We start from the raw sequence: 20,979 nt of genomic DNA, 5'->3' as shown, positions 1-20,979 counted from the left end.
GCAAAAACTATTATAAGAATGGTGAAAAACTGAACAATTACAATCTTTGGGTATAACACAATATATGTTCATCAACAACAAGTAGTAGAAGTTTATAGAAGCATTCTTTATAAAAGCCTGAAACTGGAAACTAGCCAAATATTCATTAACAATAGTTTTGAGAGCTGTAGTGTGTTCGTTCACACAATGATAAATCTATAGAGTAACAAAAATCATCACCTACAATTAAAACAACACTAATCAAAGTTCACAAATTTTGTGAACATAATGGTGAATGAAACAAGATACACAAAGGAATTTTCACTGTATATTTCCATTTATATGAAGTTCAGAAGCGGTATTTATGTTGTTAAATGTCAGGACAGTGGTTATCTTTGGTGGGGGGGTCACTGATAGGAAGAAAGCCAGGGGGGATGTTAATAACAAGTTTGCATCGATTGTAAAACAAATGATAAAGTATCAAGCTCTTGGGATAATGATTATTTAACTCTAAATAACTAATTTATCCTCTCTTATTCAAAATTTTGTTTTGCTTACCTGTAAAAACTTATTTAATTGATTCTTTGACTTTTCCATAAACTTGTGATCTATAGATTTGAAAGGCAGCTTGCTAAGAGAAGGCAGCTGGACTTTTTTTAAAGAAGGGACACACTGTAGGGGCAGAAATTAAATGTTAGTGTTTTTATAGTATATTTTAATTTTTGAAAATATTTAGAACTAATCAAGAATATTTAAAACAATTCAAGTATCTTCATCCTGTACTTGTTCCTCTCAGATTTAAGAAGTTGAAAATCTATCCATTATAACCAGGCTCAAAGAATCTGGAGGAAAAACACGTTAGATGGAAAAAGTAAAAGGTCACTCTCAGACCTACAGATACCTAGAAGTGAAATAATCATGAAGCTGATAATGTGGATTTGTAATAAAATGCCCAGGAACCCATTAGGTATGGAAACATGGCTCAAAATGTTTTTCCTTTCTTTTTTTGGTACCAGAGATTAAACTCATGACCTTGTGCTTGAAAGGCAGGCACAGTGCCAGTGAGGTAAATCCTCGGCCTTCACAATGTTTTTCTATTAGAAGTGTTATTTCTAACATCACTGTAAACACTGGACTCTATTACTGCATTTTAGTGGCAAACTGTGGAATATAAATACATTAATAATAATGAAATATGTTAATAAAAAACAATACTTTGTCCTTTGTGGGTTAAGTCCTACACTCTATCAGTCACTGGGCTATAAGTGTGGCATGTGTTATTTCATCCTTACAATAGATCAGTGAAATTTTAGAGAAAACGAAGCAGGCAGCAAGAGTTAGAAGGGAAGATTAAAACCAGGAGGGTCCGAAAAGGCGCTTCCTATCCCAGCTGCCAAAAGGAAGGGTTCTCACAACAGGAAAATTCACACAGTCGGTAAACAGCAAGGGCAAAAGAAGAGCCACCAGTTCACAGGTGAGGACAGATGACACTGGATGGACAAAATGGTAAATGGGAAATTTCTAAAGTTTGCTTTTTCTAATGCTTCAGTGCAATTATTTCTTATTTTCTAAGTATATTTTGTTTTCCAACTATATTTTATTTCACCCCTAAGTTCTTTTTCCTACTTCTATTTTTAACAGCAATTAGACTGATCCTAAACTTTGGTTAAACAAAGGTTTATGTCACATGGAAAACTGCGCTTTTCTGTAGTGTCTACTTTACTTAAGTTTGGGAAGAATTTATTCTTACGTTGAGATGAACATTTTGTTTTCCACATGCTGGAGTAATCATAATCAATTCTGAAAATGCAGTAGTATGTATGACATTCAGTTTTGGCCACAACCCTTTGAAAAGCACTTGAAGAAGTTAGTGTTAAAAGATTTTAAAAACTCTGTAGAGTGTAAGTTAAAGGAAGTAAGACATATTTCATTTGCAAAAGGAAGTCTCAGAGGTGACCATAAGGTTTTGTCAGTATCAGTTCATTTCCAGTAAGAGAAAAATTAAAGTAGAAATGACTGAAGAGCTTTACATTGCTGGGGTAACCTCAGCACTCAGGAGGATCACCATGAGTTTGAGGCCAGCCTAGGCTACGCACTGAGTCCAAGGATGGCCTGAACTACACAGTGAGACCCTGTCTTACAAAAACAACAACAATAAAAAGAATTGACCTATATTAATGGTTTTCAAATTTTTACCAAAATCTAACAGCCAGAAATGCATGCTATGCTGTAAACCATAACGCATACACATTTATTCATATGTGTATATAAAACAGGAGTTAAGCAGTGCTTGTTATTACTACTACTAATAAAGTTAAGGGCCAGGGATTTAGTTCAGCAGCTCTGTGGTTGCCTTGCAAGTGCAAGGTCCTGAGTTTGATCCCTGATACAAAAAAAAAAAAATTAAAAAAATAAAGCCAAAAACCACATCAATGTTTTCTGTATGCCACATATTCTTCTAAATGCTTTGTTTACATTTATTCCTCTGATCCTCACAACAAGCTTTTGAGGTAGGCTGGGAGGGACTATTAGCATCTGTATTTCACTGATGAGGAAAAAGACAAAAAGACCGAGTGACAAATCCCAGGTCACAGTTAGGAAATGGAAGCACTGGAATCCAAAGCCAAGTGGTCTGGCTCTGGAGGCTTTGCTTTCAACCACTCCATTTTGTGCCTCCTTTGGCATCTGTGATGACATCCAGTATCTTCTATTCTCTTTCTATTGCTGCAACTCAAAATGGAAATTTCACTGCTCATTGCATAGTCTCAACTGGCAGCTTCACAACTACTGACTCTAGATGCTCTCTGGTCTCTTTCAGCTTTGGTGTTCTATAGCAATTGACTATCCTAAAGGATTTAGCTGGACTAGGTGGTTTGATTTATGAGTAATTTCCAAATGTCAGGCTGAAAATTCCACTGTGCCAGCATTAATCAGTTTCCTTATGCGTTAAATCTGAAATGAACTGTTGAATGTCTTCATGCTCAGTAATTTTAGAATCCTGTTTTCATGAGTATTCATACCTCACTAAGTTTTCGGTGTAAATTCTGAAACTCACTGAGCCTTCTTGGGACAGTCCAGTTCTTAGTTTCAATTCCTCCAACTTCTTGTAGGCTGACCATGACGAAGTAACAAGGCATTTGCTCACCATTCTCTTCCGTAACCTTGAAAAAGAAATCAAAATCAGTAAAAACAGAAAGCAAAAGACACCACAAACAGATATAATAGAGATTTTAAAATGTACCCTGAGAGTGTCCCTTCCTAGTGTGTTCTGAATGATGTCCTACATAATCTCTGGGATTATGGATATAATGGATTTTATTCCAGCAATTAGGTTATATAACGTGGCACAGTAGGCCTTAGAATTAGAGGATTACCTAGTGGGTTCTAACAGAAAACACTGGAAGCCCAAGAAAGAAACTGGTAAGAAAACAAATACTCCGTTATCTACAACCAGAAAGGACCAGGCGGATATTGACCAGACTGGTTTCTGGCGTTCCCATCCGCTTGCGAGAAGAAATTTTCTTGTTATCCAAATTCTGTGTCTCTGTGTATTTCTTTCTAAGATTTCCGTAACATTTGGTGTGTTGGCCGGGAATCTGGAATGAAATAGCCCTTTTGGGCATCGGCCCAAAGCCCACCGGAGGGAGCGGCTCTCTGTCTCCTTGAGAGGAAAGGTGTGCCCCTGGGACTAATTTCCTAGGCTCCCCAACAGGACACAGAGATCCGCTCACCACTGGAGGTTTGCCTGAACCTGAGAAGGAGACTACAGAAGGAGGACTGCTGCTCTTGGTGTCTGTCTGTCTCTTTCCTTTGCTGGATTTGCTTTTCGGCCCTACCGAGGTCCCGAGTCACGCGGAACACAACAAATCGCCCCGATGCAGACAGGCAGGTCTGCCTACGCCCCACCGAGGTCCCGAGTGGCACAGAACACGCTGAATCAGCCCAGTACAGACAGGCAGGTCTGTGCACATCCTACCGAGGTCCCGAGTCTCGTGGAAGAAACCAAATCACCCCGCTGCAGACAGGCAGCCACCTGGTTCCACACTACAAAGATGCAGAGGACACCAGACCACCAGACCAAGGTACTGAGTCCCACTGCTCCCGGCCCAGAGGTAGGGGCTTCTGAGCTGCCGTCCCACTCCTCCTGGTCCAGAGGAAGGGGCTTCCCGGTCACCATCCCTCTCGCTGCGCCCAGCCCAGCAAAAAGGGATTTTGGGCCACCTTCTGTCCTGCTGCTCCTGGCCCAGAGGAAGGGGCTTCCAGGCCACCATCCCTCCCACTGCTCCTGGCTCAGAGGTAGGGGCTTTTGAGCTGCCATCCCACTGCTCCTGGTCCAGAGGAAGGGGCTTCCTGGCCACCATCCCTCCCGCTGCTCCCAACCCACCGGAAAGGGCTTTTGGGTCACCATCCCTACCGCTGCTCATGGCCCCAGTCCCACCTCTCCCAGAGCTCAGAGGAGGTAATCCGTGCAGGTGCTAACAGCCCCCTGCCACAGTCGAAATGAGAAAACAAGTAAATAAGTCTCAAAACCAGACTTCCAGATCACCTACAGCAACCCCAAAGGGAAATGAGATGGAACACTCTGATACTCAACCACCTGGATCCACTGAACTGGCAACAAAAGGGGATCTGGAAAAAATGAAATCAGAAATAATTTCTCAGATAACAGAAGAAATTGTGCCCCTAGTGCAAGACATGATTAATAAATCGAGAGAGGAGCTCAGGAACATGATGGAATCCCAACATAAGAACCAAATGGAATCCATAAAACAGATGCAAATAGATTTCCAGGACATGAAAAACTCCACTGAAAATCTACACAGCAGAATGAGCCAATGTGAGGCCAGAATTTCAGATATAAAAGATAAGATTGCAATTAGTGACCAGGAAGAGAAAAATTGCTTCAAAATTATAAGGGAACATGAGAAATCAATCCAGCAGCTGCTAGATGATGCAAAGAAGAATAACATAAGACTGATTGGAGTTAATGAAGAAACAGGAGAGAGTGCAGATGACATAAAAAAAATCTCTTCACTGAAATGATGGCAGAAAACTTCCCAAACAGGGGAAAAGAACTTGACATACAGATAAGTGAGGCATATAGGACTCCAAATAGCTTTGATCAAAAAAAACTACACATAGGCATATAATTGTGAAGATTCCAGAAACTCAACAGAAGAACAAAGTTCTACAAGCAGTTACAGAAAAGAAACAAATCACATACAAAGGAAAGCCCATCAGAATCACAGCAGACTTCGCAACACAAACCATCAAGGCAAGAAGAGCTTGGAGTGACATATTCCAAACCCTAAAAGAAAACAGCCTCCAACCCAGATTGATGTACCCCGCAAAACTATCTTTCAAAATGGATGGAAAAATGAGATGCTTTCATGACAAAGAGCACCTTAGGAACTTCATGAATACCAAACCAGCACTCCAAAGAATTTTACACAATATCCTAGGAACAGACATTGAGGATCACAACCCCAGGAAGCAAAGCAGAATGAACCCACCTGACATGACAAGAAATTAAATGTAAAGGGGGAGAACCCAACAAAAAGAAAAACTCATGACAATGACAAGTCAATACGTTTCAGTTATAACCATCAATGTTAATGGTCTCAATTCACCAATCAAAAGAAAGAGACTGGCAGAATGGGTCAAGAAGCAAAATCCAACAATATGCTGCACACAAGAAACACACTTAATTCAAAAGGAAACTCTTAGACTGAAAGATAAAGGGTGGAAAACAATACTGCATCCAACAGGAACCCGAAAAAAACCAGGAGTAGCTATCCTCTTGGCAGATCAAGTAGATTTCAAACCAACAATGATTAAGAGAGATGAAGAAGGACACTACATCCTTGTAAAGGGAAGAATCCAAGAGGAAGAGGTGACAATCATAAATATCTATGCACCAAACACTAATGCACCCAACTATATAAAACAAAGACTAACGGACATGAAAAGTCATATATACACTAATACAATTGTAGTGGGGGACCTCAACACCCCACTGTCACAAATAGATAGATCAACTAGACTAAAGATAAGTAATGAAATACTAGAACTCAATCAAACTCTTGATCAAATGAACTTAACAGATGTTTACAGAGTGTTCCACCCCACAAAATCAGAATACACATTCTTCTCAGCTGCACATGGGTCATTCTCCAAAACAGACCACATACTCACACATGGAACATGTTTAAGGAAGTGCAAAGGAATTGAAGTTATCCCCTGTATACTATCAGACCATAGTGCGATGAAATTGGAGATCCATAGCAAAAGAAACTCAAAAAATTTCATAAACAAGTGGAAATTGAACAACAAACTTCTGAATAACCAATGGGTCACAGAGGAAATTAAAGAAGAAATCAGACAGTTCCTTCAATTAAATGGCAATGACAATACAACATATCGGAATCTGTGTGACACAATGAAAGCAGTCTTACGAGGGACATTCATAGCAGTGAATACGCATATTAGGAAAACAGAATGAGCCCAATTAACCTGATGCTGAACCTCAAGCTTCTAGAAAAAGAAGAGCAGGACAACCCCAAAGCTCATACAAGGGAGGAAATTATAAAGATCAAAGGAGAAATCAATGCAATGGAGACTAAGAGAATGATGCAAAAAATCAATGAAGCCAAGAGTTGGTTCTTCGAAAGAATCAACAAAATTGACAAACCCTTAGCTGACCTTATCAGAAAAAGGAAAGAAAAGGCCCAAATCCGTGCAATTAGGAATGAAAAGGGTGAAATGACAACAGACCCAGCAGAAATCCAGAGGATCATCAATACCTACTTCCAGAACCTATACGCCAATAAGATGGACAACACAGAAGAAATGGACAGATTCCTAGATACATATGAATTACCAAAGTTGAATGAAGAAGACCTAAAAATTCTAAACAACCCAATATCAACCAATGAAATTGAAAATGTGACAAAAAACTTATCAACTAAGAAAAGTCCGGGCCCTGATGGCTTCACTGCTGAATTCTACAAGACATTTAGAGAGGAACTGCTGCCACTACTAAACTCTTCAATGAAATTGAAAGGGAAGCAATACTCCCAAATTCATTCTTGGAAGCAAGCATCATCTTGATCCCCAAAGCAGAGAAAGACCCAACCGAAAAGGAGAACTATAGGCCAATCTCACTAATGAACATGGATGCAAAAATCCTTAATAAGTTAATGGCAAACAGAATGCAGAAGATCATCAAGAAGATCATACACCCTGATCAAGTGAGATTCATCCCAGGGATGCAGGGATAGTTCAATATATGCAAATCAATCAATGTAATACACTATATCAATAGAGCCAAGAACAAAAACCATATGATTATCTCCATAGATGCAGAGAAAGCATTTGACAAAATCCAACATGCATTGATAAAAACCCTACAAAAAATTGGAATAGATGGTCTCTACCTCAAACTGATAGAAGCCATCTATGAAAAACCAACAGCCAATATCATACTCAATGGTCAAAAACTGAAATCCTTCACACTCAAATCAGGAACAAGACAAGGATGTCCACTATCACCACTCTTGTTCAATATAGTTCTGGAAACATTAGCCACAGTAATTACACAAGAGAAAGAAAAGGAATAAAGATAGGAAATGAAGAGTCAAATTGTCATTATTTGCAGATGACATGATACTCTATATAGAAGACCCCAAGAACTCCACTAAAAGTCTTCTAGACTTAATAACCAAATTCAGTCAAGTAGCTGGTTACAAGGTCAACACACAAAAATCAATAGCTTTCCTCTACACCAATGACAGACTCACTGAGAGAGAAATAGGGCAAATAATTCCTTTCCCAATAGCATCCAAAAAACTGAAATACCTAGGAATCATCCTAACAAAAGAAATGAAAGACCTCTTCTCTGAAAACTATGGCACTCTGAAAAGAGAGATTGAAGACGATATCAGAAAATGGACAGACATCCATCCCCTGCTCCTCAGTAGGAAGGACTAATATAGTGAAAATGGCCATACTTCCAAAACTGCTATATAGATTTAATGCAATTCCAATTGAGATCCCAGCAGCATACTTCATGGACCTTGAGAAAACAATCCAAAAATTCATTTGGAACAACAAGAGACCCAGAATAGCAAAAGCAATTCTAGGTAACAGAGACATGGCAGGGGGTATCACCATCCCCAACCTGCAACTCTACTACAAAGCTACTGTGATAAAATGGTACTGGCAAAGAAACAGACCTGAGGACCAGTGGAACAGATTGGAAGATGCAGAAACAACTCCAGACACACTCAGCCATCTCATCTTTGATAAAGGAGACAAACACTCTCACTGGAGGAAAGATAGCCTCTTTAATAAATGGTGCTGGAAAAATTGGGCTTCAACTTGCCAAAGATTAAAACTAGACCTATATCTCTCACCATGCACTAAACTAAAATCAAAATGGATTAACGTTCTAAATATTAAAATAGAAACTCTGAACCAGTTGGAACAGAGGTTAGGTAGAACCCTTGAAGACATCGGTGTAGGAAAAGATTTTATGAACAAAACCTCAGTTGCCCGTGAACTAGCACAAACAATCAACAAGGGGGATCTCTTCTTATTAAAAGGCTTCTGCACAGCAAGAGAAACCACCAGCAGTGTGAAGAGACAACCCACAATGTGGGAAAAAATCTTCACCTGCTCTTCCTCAGGCATAGGTCTACTATCTCGAATCTATAAAGAACTTAAAAAGATCAAACTTCCCAAATTTAAAGACCCAATCTGCAAATGGGCATCTGAAATGAACAGACATTTCTCAGACAAAGAAGTAGCAATAGCAAATAAATAGATGAAAAAATGTTCAACATCACTGGTCATTCGAGAGATGCAAATGAAAACAATGCTGAGATTCCACCTCACTCCAAAAAGAATGGCTGCTATCATGAAATCAACCAATAACAAATGCTGATGGGGCTGTGGGGAAAGAGAAACCCTGCTCCACTGCTGGTGGGAGTGTAGACTGGTGCAACCACTGTGGAAATCAGTGTGGAGATACTTCAAAGAACTAGGACTGGAAGTCCCATTTGACCCTCCTATTCCGCTGCTGGGGATCTTCCCCAGAGAATTAAAAGAATCATACCACAGTGATGTATGTGTGCCCATGTTCATAGCAGCACAGTTTGTAATAAATAAAGCTTGGAAACAGCCCAAATGCCCATCAACTGGAGACTGGATCAAGAAAATGTGGTTTTGTGGGTCCTCACAGGCACAAGTTCCTGAGTTCGATCCCTAGTACCAAAAAACTCAAAAAAACAAAAAACAAAAATGTGGTTTTTTAATAAAATGGAGTACTATTCAGCCATAAAAAATGAGAAATTAGAGACATTTATAGCTAAGTGGATGCACATTGAGGCGATACTCTTAAGTGAAATAAATAGGACACACATGAATAAATTCCAAATAGTTTCTCTGGTGTGAGAAACTGAAAGTGTAAATAAGGACTAAGTGTATAATAGGTAATGTCGAATAGGAGGAAAAGGGGTAAAGGGGAAGCAAGTGGGAGGGCTAGGGGAAAGGATAGAAGGGACTGGGATTAATATGAGAAAATGGAAAAATAGGAACAAAATCTTTGTAAATAGGGAGGACTGGAGGGGTTGAAGGGAGGGCTGGGCAAGGGTGAAAAATAAAAACCAAGAGAGATTATGTAAAGGTGCAAATTTCCAATGATGAATGTCATTATATTGTATACCTAAAATGTACCAATGATTAGAATGAATAATTGATAATGTAAAATAGGAAGAAAAGGTCCAAAGGGGTAGGGGTAGTGGGAGGGGCAGGGGAAAGGAAAGAAGGGAAAGGAAAAATGATGAGAAATAGAAAAAATGGAAATAAAGTCTTTGTAAATAGGGAAGGGTGGAGGGGGTGAAGGGAGGGCTAGGAATGGGGAAAAAATAAGAACCAAGATGCATTATGTAAAGGTACAATTCCCAATGAGAAATGTAATTGTGTTGTACACCTACAATGTACCAATAAAAGAATTTAATAAAAAAAAGAAAAAAAAAAGAAAGGACTAAATTCTGTCAATAACCTAAATAACCTTGGAAGTGTTTTTCTCCCTAGAAGACAAAAACTCAGTCTGGTCAACACCTGATTTCTTTCTTCTTTTTTTTTTAAATATATATATTTATTGGTACATTTTTGGTATAAAATACATTTACATTTATCATTGGGTGTTTGTACCAGAACATGATGCATCTTAGTTTTTATTTTTTCTCCCATTACCTGTGCACCTTTCACCCCTCCACCCTTCCCTATCTAAACAGAATTTGATTCCATTTTTTTTTCCTCATAATTTTTTTCTTTCCCTTCTTCCCTTTCCCTTCCACCATCCCCAAACCCTTGGACCTTTTCTTATTTCAAATTATCAATTATTCACTTTAATAATTTTCATCCTTATTTACACTTTCAGTTTCTCACACTAGAGAAATTATTTGGTATTTATACATGTGTGTCCTATTTATTTCACTTAAAGAGTATGGCCTCAATATGCATCCATTTAGCTATAGATGTCTCTAGTTTCTCATTCTTTATGGCTGAGTAGTACTCCATTTTATAAAAAAAGCCACATCTTCTTTATCCAGTTTCCAGTCGATGGCCACTTGGGCTGTTTCCAAGCTTTAGCTATTACAAATTGTGCTGCTATAAACATAGGTGCACATATATCGCTGTGGTATGATTCTTTTAATTCTTTGGGGAAGATTCCCAGCAGGGGAATAGCTGGGTCAAATGGGACCTGTAGTCGTAGTTCTTTGAGGTATCTCCATACTGATTTCCACAGTGGTCGCACCAGTCTGCACTCCCACCAACCATGGAGAAGGGTTCCTTTCTCCCCACAACCCCTGCCAGCATTTGTTATTGGCTGATTTTTTGATAGCAGCCATTCTTTGTGGGTTGATGTGGAATCTCAGTGTTGTTTTCATCTTAATCTCTCGAATGACCAGTCAACATCTGATTTCAACCTTTTGCTATAATAAGCACAGGACTCAGTCATACTGTGCTTTTTTTTTTTTAAACAGAGTCTCAGTTTGTAGCCCTGGCTGCACTTGAACTTGCAGCAATCCTCCTGTCTCAGCCTCCCAAGTGCTGGGATTATAGGCATGTACACCACCACACCTGGCTTGTGCTGGATTTCTTTTTTGGGGGGGCAGGGGTACTGGGGATTGAACTCGGGTCCTTGTGCTTGCTCAACAGGCGGCGAAACCACTGAGCTAAATCCCCCACCCTTGTGCTGGATTTCTACATGTAAAAGTTTGAGCTGATAAATGAATGCTGTTTTGCCCAAAAAAAATGTTATACAGCAAAAGGAAATGAATACAAGCATGATTATCCTGTTTCCTTGAAAAAATGAATTTATAGCAAACAAAGAAGTATCAGACACATGAGAACTTCTCTCAGGAACAGCTGAAGGCCTCCCCAGTTTAAATGTCAAGATTCAACGAACCATGATTTTTATTCTCATTAAATTTTGCATTGAAAGACATAATTTCCTTTATCCTCCAACTTAAGACAATTCACACACACACACACACACACACACACACACACAAACATAGCCCTCTACCCTTGGCCATCATAATTCAGAATAGGCCACTACTACTCTTTCTTTTGATACCAGGGATCGGACTTGGGACCTTGCACTTGCAAGGCAGGTGCTGGAACCACTGAGCTAAATCCCCGGCCTGGACACTATTACTTAACCTAAATAGATAAAAACAAATAGAAAATACCTTGAATTTGAGCCTGAGTTTGTATCACAAATTTTAGTATATGTGCTGCAGAAGCGAGCACGAGTATCATAAATTGATTTAGAGAGAAGGACATTAAGAAAAGCAAAGGAAGGACATGCAAGTTCTACTGAGCACCCCATGAGGTGGGCCTGCTACCCCACTGCACAAATGGGAAAGTAGAGGTTATGACAGTTAACAGACTTTCCTAGGCCCACGCACAGGAGAGCCTGGCTTGATATAAACACATCTTCCACACATTCCTGTATGGGACTAGTTTGTGACAGCTGGCAGGTAACTCCTCTTTTTTGATCTCCCTTACCTTTTCAATGACCAAAGTACCATAGCACACTCCTGAGAAATGACTCCTTATCAGGGCAAAGTACCTTGTGAGGGTCTCTACTACTTCCCTCCCTTCCCTCCATATCTGCTTTGGAAGATGATGGTAATGTGCCGTGTAATGTCAGATGCGACTCTAAGCAAAAGCTGAAACAGATTTGTCTTCTTCCTTCACTTAGGCCTTCTCTACTACCTTTTAGCACTAGATAACCCTGAGGCTTCCACCTTCCTAGACTTCTTCCCAGACAATAACTCCCTCTACAATTATCAGTTATTATATTTTCTATATGGCATTCCAAGGTTGAGTACAGCCTTCCCTAATCCACTGCTGCCCATTTTCCCCAGAAAAACAAAAAAGTGTACTGCCCTACTTAATTGGTGTGTCAAGGGCCAGGGGCACTTGGCGTGTCCCTTAAAGGTAGCTCTTAGGAGAACATGCTTTGTTTTGCTATCTATCTAGAGGTGAAGTTAAGATTGTCAAGTTTGAGCCCTTTCCACAGAATAAGTACCAAGCCACTGAGATGATGGCAGAGAAGAACAAAGACAAGCCATCAGAAATTATGAAAAAGCAAAAACTTAACACTATCTTGCTTGGGATCTTGTTTTGGTGATCTTATTTGTGGTAGACATGACTTTCATCTCCGGATTTCTAGTTGACTGACATAAGCCAGTTGGGGAGGAAGGAGTTGTCCACAATAACAAAGTACAGTAAATGCTTATAAGCATCTTTCCTCCTGAATGAAATTATTTTTATAGATAAATGAAAAGGATACAGTGTATTCTGCTAACTGCTATCTCAAATCCCTCAAAGAACAGTTAAATAATTTTAAGGAAATACATTCACTGTTAAAGGTCTTAGAGCTTTTGAGATTTAAGCAACTGAAGTCAGCAGGATGGAATAATAGGTACTTAAATTTTGAATTTTTTATCTCCAAGTTTCCAAAAGTAATCTTCATTTAAATCATCAATAAAATTAATAAATAATAATTTGTGGTCATTAAATGCTCTGATATCAAAGTTGCTTATAATTCCAGGGAGGTGGAATGAGATCAGACTGGGACAGTTCTCAGTTATAGGTAAAGCAGCGTGAAAATACAGGGAAGGCAGATCATGGACAAACGTGGTCTCTAATAATGAGTATAGAGGTTTTTATAAACATCTTCAGTCCTAATTCTCTAAGGACAAAATCTTGTCTTATGAAGTCAAACTTTTCAAACAAATTGAGGAACAAGGCAGTGAAGCCTACCTCTCCACTGGTAATGGAGGCTTTCCACATGCCCAGGTTCTCACACCACCAGTCTGTTCTTGCCATGTGCAGCTGAAGGTCTGCACGTTCTTTCTCTATTAGAAGTATTTCATCCTTCAACTTGGAAACAATCTGTCGCAAGGAAAACAGCCTGGGAGTTATTAAAACACTTGCAGAGCTGTGTACTTCAGAAAAGTAGCAGGATTCAAAGCCAACACACAAAAACCAGTTGTGTTTCTATACGTAACAATGAACAATTCAAAAAAGAAATTAAGAAAACAATTTTATTTACAATAACATCAAAAAAATACTTAGGAATTAACCACGAAAGTGAAAGACTTCTACAATAAAAACCAAAAAATTGATGTAAGAAATTAAAGATGACAAATATTTGTAAGGATATCCTAAGTTTATGAACTGCAAGATTTAATATTGTTATGGTGGCAATATTATTCAAAGCAATTACAGATTCAATGCAATCCCTATCATAACTCCAATAACATTTTTGTAGAGAAAGAAACATCCATTCTAAAATTCACATAGAACCAAAGGATCTCGAATGGTCAAAATAATTTTGAAAAAGAACAAAGTTGTAGGACTCAACAATTCCTGACTTCATAACTTAATTATAAATTGACAATAATCAAAGTAGTGCAGGACAGGCATAAAGACGAATGGAATAGAATAGAGTTCAAAAATAAACCTTACTTGCATGGTCAAATGATTTTCAACAAAGGTTCCAAGACCATGCTACAGGGAAAAGACAGTCTTTCCAACAAATGGCACTTAAAACTTGGATATATACATGCAAACAAATAAAACTGGACCCTTACCACAAACAATAATTAACTCAAAATGGACCAAAGACTTAAACAGATCTACAAAGATCTTCTCTTAGAAGAAAACATAGGGGCAAAGCATAATGCATCTTGGTTCTTATTTTTTCCCCATTCCTAGCCCTCCCTTCACTCCCCCCACCCTTCCCTATTTACAAAGACTTTATTTCCATTTTTTCTATTTCTCATCATTTTTCCTTTCCCTTCTTTCCTTTCCCCTGCCCCTCCCACTACCCCTACCCCTTTGGACCTTTTCTTCCTATTTTACATTATCGATTATTCATTCTAATCATTGGTACATTTTAGGTATACAATATAATGACATTCATCATTGGAAATTTGCAACTTTACAGAATCTCTCTTGGTTTTTATTTTTCACCCTTGCCCAGCCCTCCCTTCAACCCCTCCAGTCCTCCCTATTTACAAAGATTTTGTTCCTATTTTTCCATTTTCTCATATTAATCCCAGTCCCTTCTATCCTTTCCCCTAGCCCTCCCACTTGCTTCCCCTTTACCCCTTTTCCTCCTATTCGACATTACCTATTATACACTTAGTCCTTATTTACACTTTCAGTTTCTCACACCAGAGAAACTATTTGGAATTTATTCATGTGTGTCCTATTTATTTCACTTAAGAGTATCGCCTCAATGTGCATCCACTTAGCTATAAATGTCTCTAATTTCTCATTTTTTATGGCTGAATAGTACTCCATTTTATTAAAAAACCACATTTTTGTTTTTTGTTTTTTTGAGTTTTTTGGTACTAGGGATCGAACTCAGGAACTTGTGCCTGTGAGGACCCACAAAACCACATTTTCTTGATCCAGTCTCCAGTTGATGGGCATTTGGGCTGTTTCCAAGCTTTATTTATTACAAACTGTGCTGCTATGAACATGGGCACACATACATCACTGTGGTATGATTCTTTTAATTCTCTGGGGAAGATCCCCAGCAGCGGAATAGGAGGGTCAAATGGGACTTCCAGTCCTAGTTCTTTGAAGTATCTCCACACTGATTTCCACAGTGGTTGCACCAGTCTACACTCCCACCAGCAGTGGAGCAGGGTTTCTCTTTCCCCACAGCCCCATCAGCATTTGTTATTGGTTGATTTCATGATAGCAGCCATTCTTTTTGGAGTGAGGTGGAATCTCAGCATTGTTTTCATTTGCATCTCTCGAATGACCAGTGATGTTGAACATTTTTTCATCTATTTATTTGCTATTGCTACTTCTTTGTCTGAGAAATGTCTGTTCATTTCAGATGCCCATTTGCAGATTGGGTCTTTAAATTTGGGAAGTTTGATCTTTTTAAGTTCTTTATAGATTCGAGATAGTAGACCTATGCCTGAGGAAGAGCAGGTGAAGATTTTTTCCCACATTGTGGGTTGTCTCTTCACACTGCTGGTGGTTTCTCTTGCTGTGCAGAAGCCTTTTAATAAGAAGAGATCCCCCTTGTTGATTGTTTGTGCTAGTTCACGGGCAACTGAGGTTTTGTTCATAAAATCTTTTCCTACACCGATGTCTTCAAGGGTTCTACCTAACCTCTGTTCCAACTGGTTCAGAGTTTCTATTTTAATATTTAGATCTTTAATCCATTTTGATTTTAGTTTAGTGCATGGTGAGAGATATAGGTCTAGTTTTAATCTTTGGCAAGTTGAAGCCCAATTTTTCCAGCACCATTTATTAAAGAGGCTATCTTTCCTCCAGTGAGAGTGTTTGGCTCCTTTATCAAAGATGAGATGGCTGAGTGTGTCTGGAGTTGTTTCTGCATCTTCCAATCTGTTCCACTGGTCCTCAGGTCTGTTTCTTTGCCAGTACCATTTTATCACAGTAGCTTTGTAGTAGAGTTGCAGGTTGGGGATGGTGATACCCCCTGCCATGTCTCTGTTACCTAGAATTGCTTTTGCTATTCTGGGTCTCTTGTTGTTCCAAATGAATTTTTGGATTGTTTTCTCAAGGTCCATGAAGTATGCTGCTGGGATCTCAATTGGAATTGCATTAAATCTATATAGCAGTTTTGGAAGTATGGCCATTTTCACTATATTAGTCCTTCCTACTGAGGAGCAGGGGATGGATGTCTGTCCATTTTCTGATATCGTCTTCAATCTCTCTTTTCAGAGTGCCATAGTTTTCAGAGAAGAGGTCTTTCATTTCTTTTGTTAGGATGATTCCTAGGTATTTCAGTTTTTTGGATGCTATTGGGAAAGGAATTATTTGCCCTATTTCTCTCTCAGTGAGTCTGTCATTGGTGTAGAGGAAAGCTATTGATTTTTGTGTGTTGACCTTGTAACCAGCTACTTGACTGAATTTGGTTATTAAGTCTAGAAGACTTTTAGTGGAGTTCTTGGGGTCTTCTATATAGAGTATCATGTCATCTGCAAATAATGACAATTTGACTCTTCATTTCCTATCTTTATTCCTTTTCTTTCTCTTGTGTAATTACTGTGGCTAATGTTTCCAGAACTATATTGAACAAGAGTGGTGATAGTGGACATCCTTGTCTTGTTCCTGATTTGAGTGTGAAGGATTTCAGTTTTTGACCATTGAGTATGATATTGGCTGTTGGTTTTTCATAGATGGCTTCTATCAGTTTGAGGTAGAGACCATCTATTCCAATTTTTTGTAGGGTTTTTATCAATGCATGTTGGATTTTGTCAAATGCTTTCTCTGCATCTATGGAGATAATCATATGGTTTTTGTTCTTGGCTCTATTGATATAGTGTATTACATTGATTGATTTGCATATATTGAACTATCCCTGCATCCCTGGGATGAATCTCACTTGATCAGGGTGTATGATCTTCTTGATGATCTTCTGCATTCTGTTTGCCATTAACTTATTAAGGATTTTTGCATCCATGTTCATTAGTGAGATTGGCCTATAGTTCTCCTTTTCGGTTGGGTCTTTCTCTGCTTTGGGGATCAAGATGATGCTTGCTTCCAAGAATGAATTTGGGAGTATTGCTTCCCTTTCAATTTCATTGAAGAGTTTAGTAGTGGCAGCAGTTCCTCTCTAAATGTCTTGTAGAATTCAGCAGTGAAGCCATCAGGGCCCGGACTTTTCTTAGTTGATAAGTTTTTTGTCACATTTTCAATTTCATTGGTTGATATTGGGTTGTTTAGAATTTTTAGGTCTTCTTCATTCAACTTTGGTAATTCATATGTATCTAGGAATCTGTCCATTTCTTCTGTGTTGTCCATCTTATTGGCGTATAGGTTCTGGAAGTAGGTATTGATGATCCTCTGGATTTCTGCTGGGTCTGTTGTCATTTCACCCTTTTCATTCCTAATTGCACGGATTTGGGCCTTTTCTTTCCTTTTTCTGATAAGGTCAGCTAAGGGTTTGTCAATTTTGTTGATTCTTTCGAAGAACCAACTCTTGGCTTCATTGATTTTTTGCATCATTCTCTTAGTCTCCATTGCATTGATTTCTCCTTTGATCTTTATAATTTCCTCCCTTGTATGAGCTTTGGGGTTGTCCTGCTCTTCTTTTTCTAGAAGCTTGAGGTTCAGCATCAGGTTAATTGGGCTCATTCTGTTTTCCTAATATGCGTATTCACTGCTATGAATGTCCCTCGTAAGACTGCTTTCATTGTGTCACACAGATTCCGATATGTTGTATTGTCATTGCCATTTAATTGAAGGAACTGTCTGATTTCTTCTTTAATTTCCTCTGTGACCCATTGGTTATTCAGAAGTTTGTTGTTCAATTTCCACTTGTTTATGAAATTTTTTGAGTTTCTTTTGCTATGGATCTCCAATTTCATCGCACTATGGTCTGATAGTATACAGGGGATAACTTCAATTCCTTTGCACTTCCTTAAACATGTTCCATGTGTGAGTATGTGGTCTGTTTTGGAGAATGACCCATGTGCAGCTGAGAAGAATGTGTATTCTGATTTTGTGGGGTGGAACACTCTGTAAACATCTGTTAAGTTCATTTGATCAAGAGTTTGATTGAGTTCTAGTATTTCATTACTTATCTTTAGTCTAGTTGATCTATCTATTTGTGATAGTGGGGTGTTGAGGTCCCCCACTACAATTGTATTAGTGTATATATGACTTTTCATGTCCGTTAGTCTTTGTTTTATATAGTTGGGTGCATTAGTGTTTGGTGCATAGATATTTATGATTGTCACCTCTTCCTCTTGGATTCTTCCCTTTACAAGGATGTAGTGTCCTTCTTCATCTCTCTTAATCATTGTTGGTTTGAAATCTACTTGATCTGCCAAGAGGATAGCTACTCCTGGTTTTTTTCGGGTTCCTGTTGGATGCAGTATTGTTTTCCACCCTTTATCTTTCAGTCTAAGAGTTTCCTTTTGAATTAAGTGTGTTTCTTGTGTGCAGCATATTGTTGGATTTTGCTTCTTGACCCATTCTGCCAGTCTCTTTCTTTTGATTGGTGAATTGAGACCATTAACATTGATGGTTATAACTGAAACGTATTGACTTGTCATTGTCATGAGTTTTTCTTTTTGTTGGGTTCTCCCCCTTTACATTTAATTTCTTGTCATGTCAGGTGGGTTCATTCTGCTTTGCTTCCTGGGGTTGTGATCCTCAATGTCTGTTCCTAGGATATTGTGTAAAATTCTTTGGAGTGCTGGTTTGGTATTCATGAAGTTCCTAAGGTGCTCTTTGTCATGAAAGCATCTCATTTTTCCATCCATTTTGAAAGATAGTTTTGCGGGGTACATCAATCTGGGTTGGAGGCTGTTTTCTTTTAGGGTTTGGAATATGTCACTCCAAGCTCTTCTTGCCTTGATGGTTTGTGTTGCGAAGTCTGCTGTGATTCTGATGGGCTTTCCTTTGTATGTGATTTGTTTCTTTTCTGTAACTGCTTGTAGAACTTTGTTCTTCTGTTGAGTTTCTGGAATCTAATGTGAATCTTCTTAATGCCACTGAACTATATACACTTAAAAGTGGTTTAAATGGGAAGTTTTGTTATATATATATATATATTTACTGCAAGTTTAAAGAATAACATATTTTTTAAATGCTATGCTCACCATCTCCTTGGCTTTCTTATAAGAAAACTTATAGGGTTATACACCTGTAATTTGAGGACAGCAACGTCACCCCGAGACTCTCTCAATACGGAGTCTACCAGGTCTCTCTCCTTGGTCAAAAGGCCTACAGAAAGCACCCCTTGTCTGTGCGGTTGTCCTGCATTTTATCATCAGTAAGGGCCATGACTATTTGATTTTCATATATATTTTAATCTGCTCATTGGGGGCTAGTGTCACATTCTGTGTTTCACTGATTCTTCACAGTGATTAGCACAGAACATACATTTACTCATTGTTTCTGATGCTGAGATTCTTCCTATTCAGTGACTTGCTCCCAATATTAACTTAGATTTGGACTGTCTGGTCTACATTCACAAAATTTCTCTAGAGCAATAAAATAAAATAAAACCCAGGCATTGGAATTCAGGAAAGCAAACTAAAAGGCTACCTTTACATCTAGTAGCTAATAGCACGGCTGATGAAGAGATAAGAGAAGTAGGAAGATTAAGCAAACTTCTGGCTTCCTTGAGGGGAAGAAGACCACTACCATTATATCCATGGGAAAATGATCTGATCCATAATTAGATAGTAAATTCAGAGAAATAATTCTAGGACAAAATTTTTTTTAGGTGTGTGTTAATTGCCAAATTACCAAAATCTTTTCAACATCAATCTTAGGTTTTACAAAATTAATTATTAGATACATTATTTTATTGTTACTTACATGAGTAAAAGAGATAAAAGGAGAATGACACACCCTTCTGGAGAGATGTACCAGCTCCCTTACATCTGTGGAGCCCTTGAAGCCCTATACACAACTGCCAGAAGCAGAGCACTTCGTTGAGCAGCCATGAACAATTTGATTTAATAGGCAATGTGGACTATCTTTGCTCTGATGAGAGATTAGCTTTCAAATTAAGCGAAATCTCCTGAGAATTTTTTCATATAATTATAGCTCTGAATATTTGCTCCATGGTTATTTAAAGTTCATTTAAGAAAGGAGAAAGAATAGCTTTCAATCAAATAATGAACCAAACAAAATAATTCATTGAACATTTTCTATCTCATCTTTCATCCTATTCCCCACTAATACATTTTAATTTATAATGAGATGGATCCAAAATAAGACAACTGTTCATGAAAAACACACCATACTGAAGACATTGCTTATCTACCATGCCAGCTGATTGTTTATCATCTCAAAGATGTTCTTGTCAAGAGAAGACTGCAGAGCTCTCCATGTCGTCTACATACTGAGAATGACTCTATATAAGGAAGAGACTAATTTCTTACAATGATCCAGGAAGCCTGGCTATTTATGTATTTCCTTCTCAGAGTACCACTAATGATTGTTTTTTCTTTGGTACCCAGAATTGAACTCAGGGCCTTGCGCCTGCCAGGTAGGTATGGCGCCACTGAGCTAAATCCCTGGCCCAACCACTAATGATTACTAAAGCGACTTTCACACTAAATTTCTTTTTCCCTTGTAATTTTGTAAAAACATTACTAACAAAAATTATAAACTTTTGTTGGACTTTGTTTTTTCTTTATTAAAGAAAACCCACTAGGACCGTGGATTTAACTCAGTGGTGCCACCACGTGCCTTGCAAGCATAAGGTCCTGAGTTCGATCCCCGTACCAAAAAAAAAAAAGAAAAAGAAAAAGAAAAAAAACCCTCACTAAATAGTAACTGATTACAAATGAATAGATATTTTGACTATAAATTACTAACAGGCTCATGATACATTTATTTCTTTGCTTTTTATTTCAGGAATATTATAAAAGCATTTGAATGCCCATGAAAAAAGCACTAAAG

At 38.4% G+C, this 20,979-nt stretch overlaps 1 protein-coding gene across 2 annotated transcripts in view; it reads right to left on the bottom strand.

Moving 5' to 3' along the window:
* The window catches only part of Snx25 (sorting nexin 25), a 162,124-nt gene that overhangs the window by 13,970 nt on the left and 127,175 nt on the right, over positions 1 to 20,979 (bottom strand). The window contains exons 11-13 of one of the 2 annotated variants that reach the window (XM_087217091.1): positions 13,324 to 13,455; positions 3,000 to 3,140; positions 538 to 651 (exon numbers count right to left, since the gene is read on the bottom strand). In XM_087217091.1, coding sequence (XP_087073217.1) covers positions 538 to 651; positions 3,000 to 3,140; positions 13,324 to 13,455 — 387 coding nt within the window. The remainder of the gene's footprint in view (positions 1 to 537; positions 652 to 2,999; positions 3,141 to 13,323; positions 13,456 to 20,979) is intronic. The other variant, XM_087217093.1, reaches the window with a different exon arrangement.

Source organism: Heterocephalus glaber, unplaced genomic scaffold (assembly GCF_053883595.1).
Source record: "Heterocephalus glaber isolate CG9 unplaced genomic scaffold, H.glaber_assembly_v1.0 deba00001461, whole genome shotgun sequence".
In the NCBI taxonomy this organism is placed as follows: Eukaryota; Metazoa; Chordata; class Mammalia; order Rodentia; family Bathyergidae; genus Heterocephalus; species Heterocephalus glaber.
The sequence above is the reverse complement of the archived record's forward strand: the minus strand, read 5'-3'. Positions and strand labels throughout refer to the sequence as shown.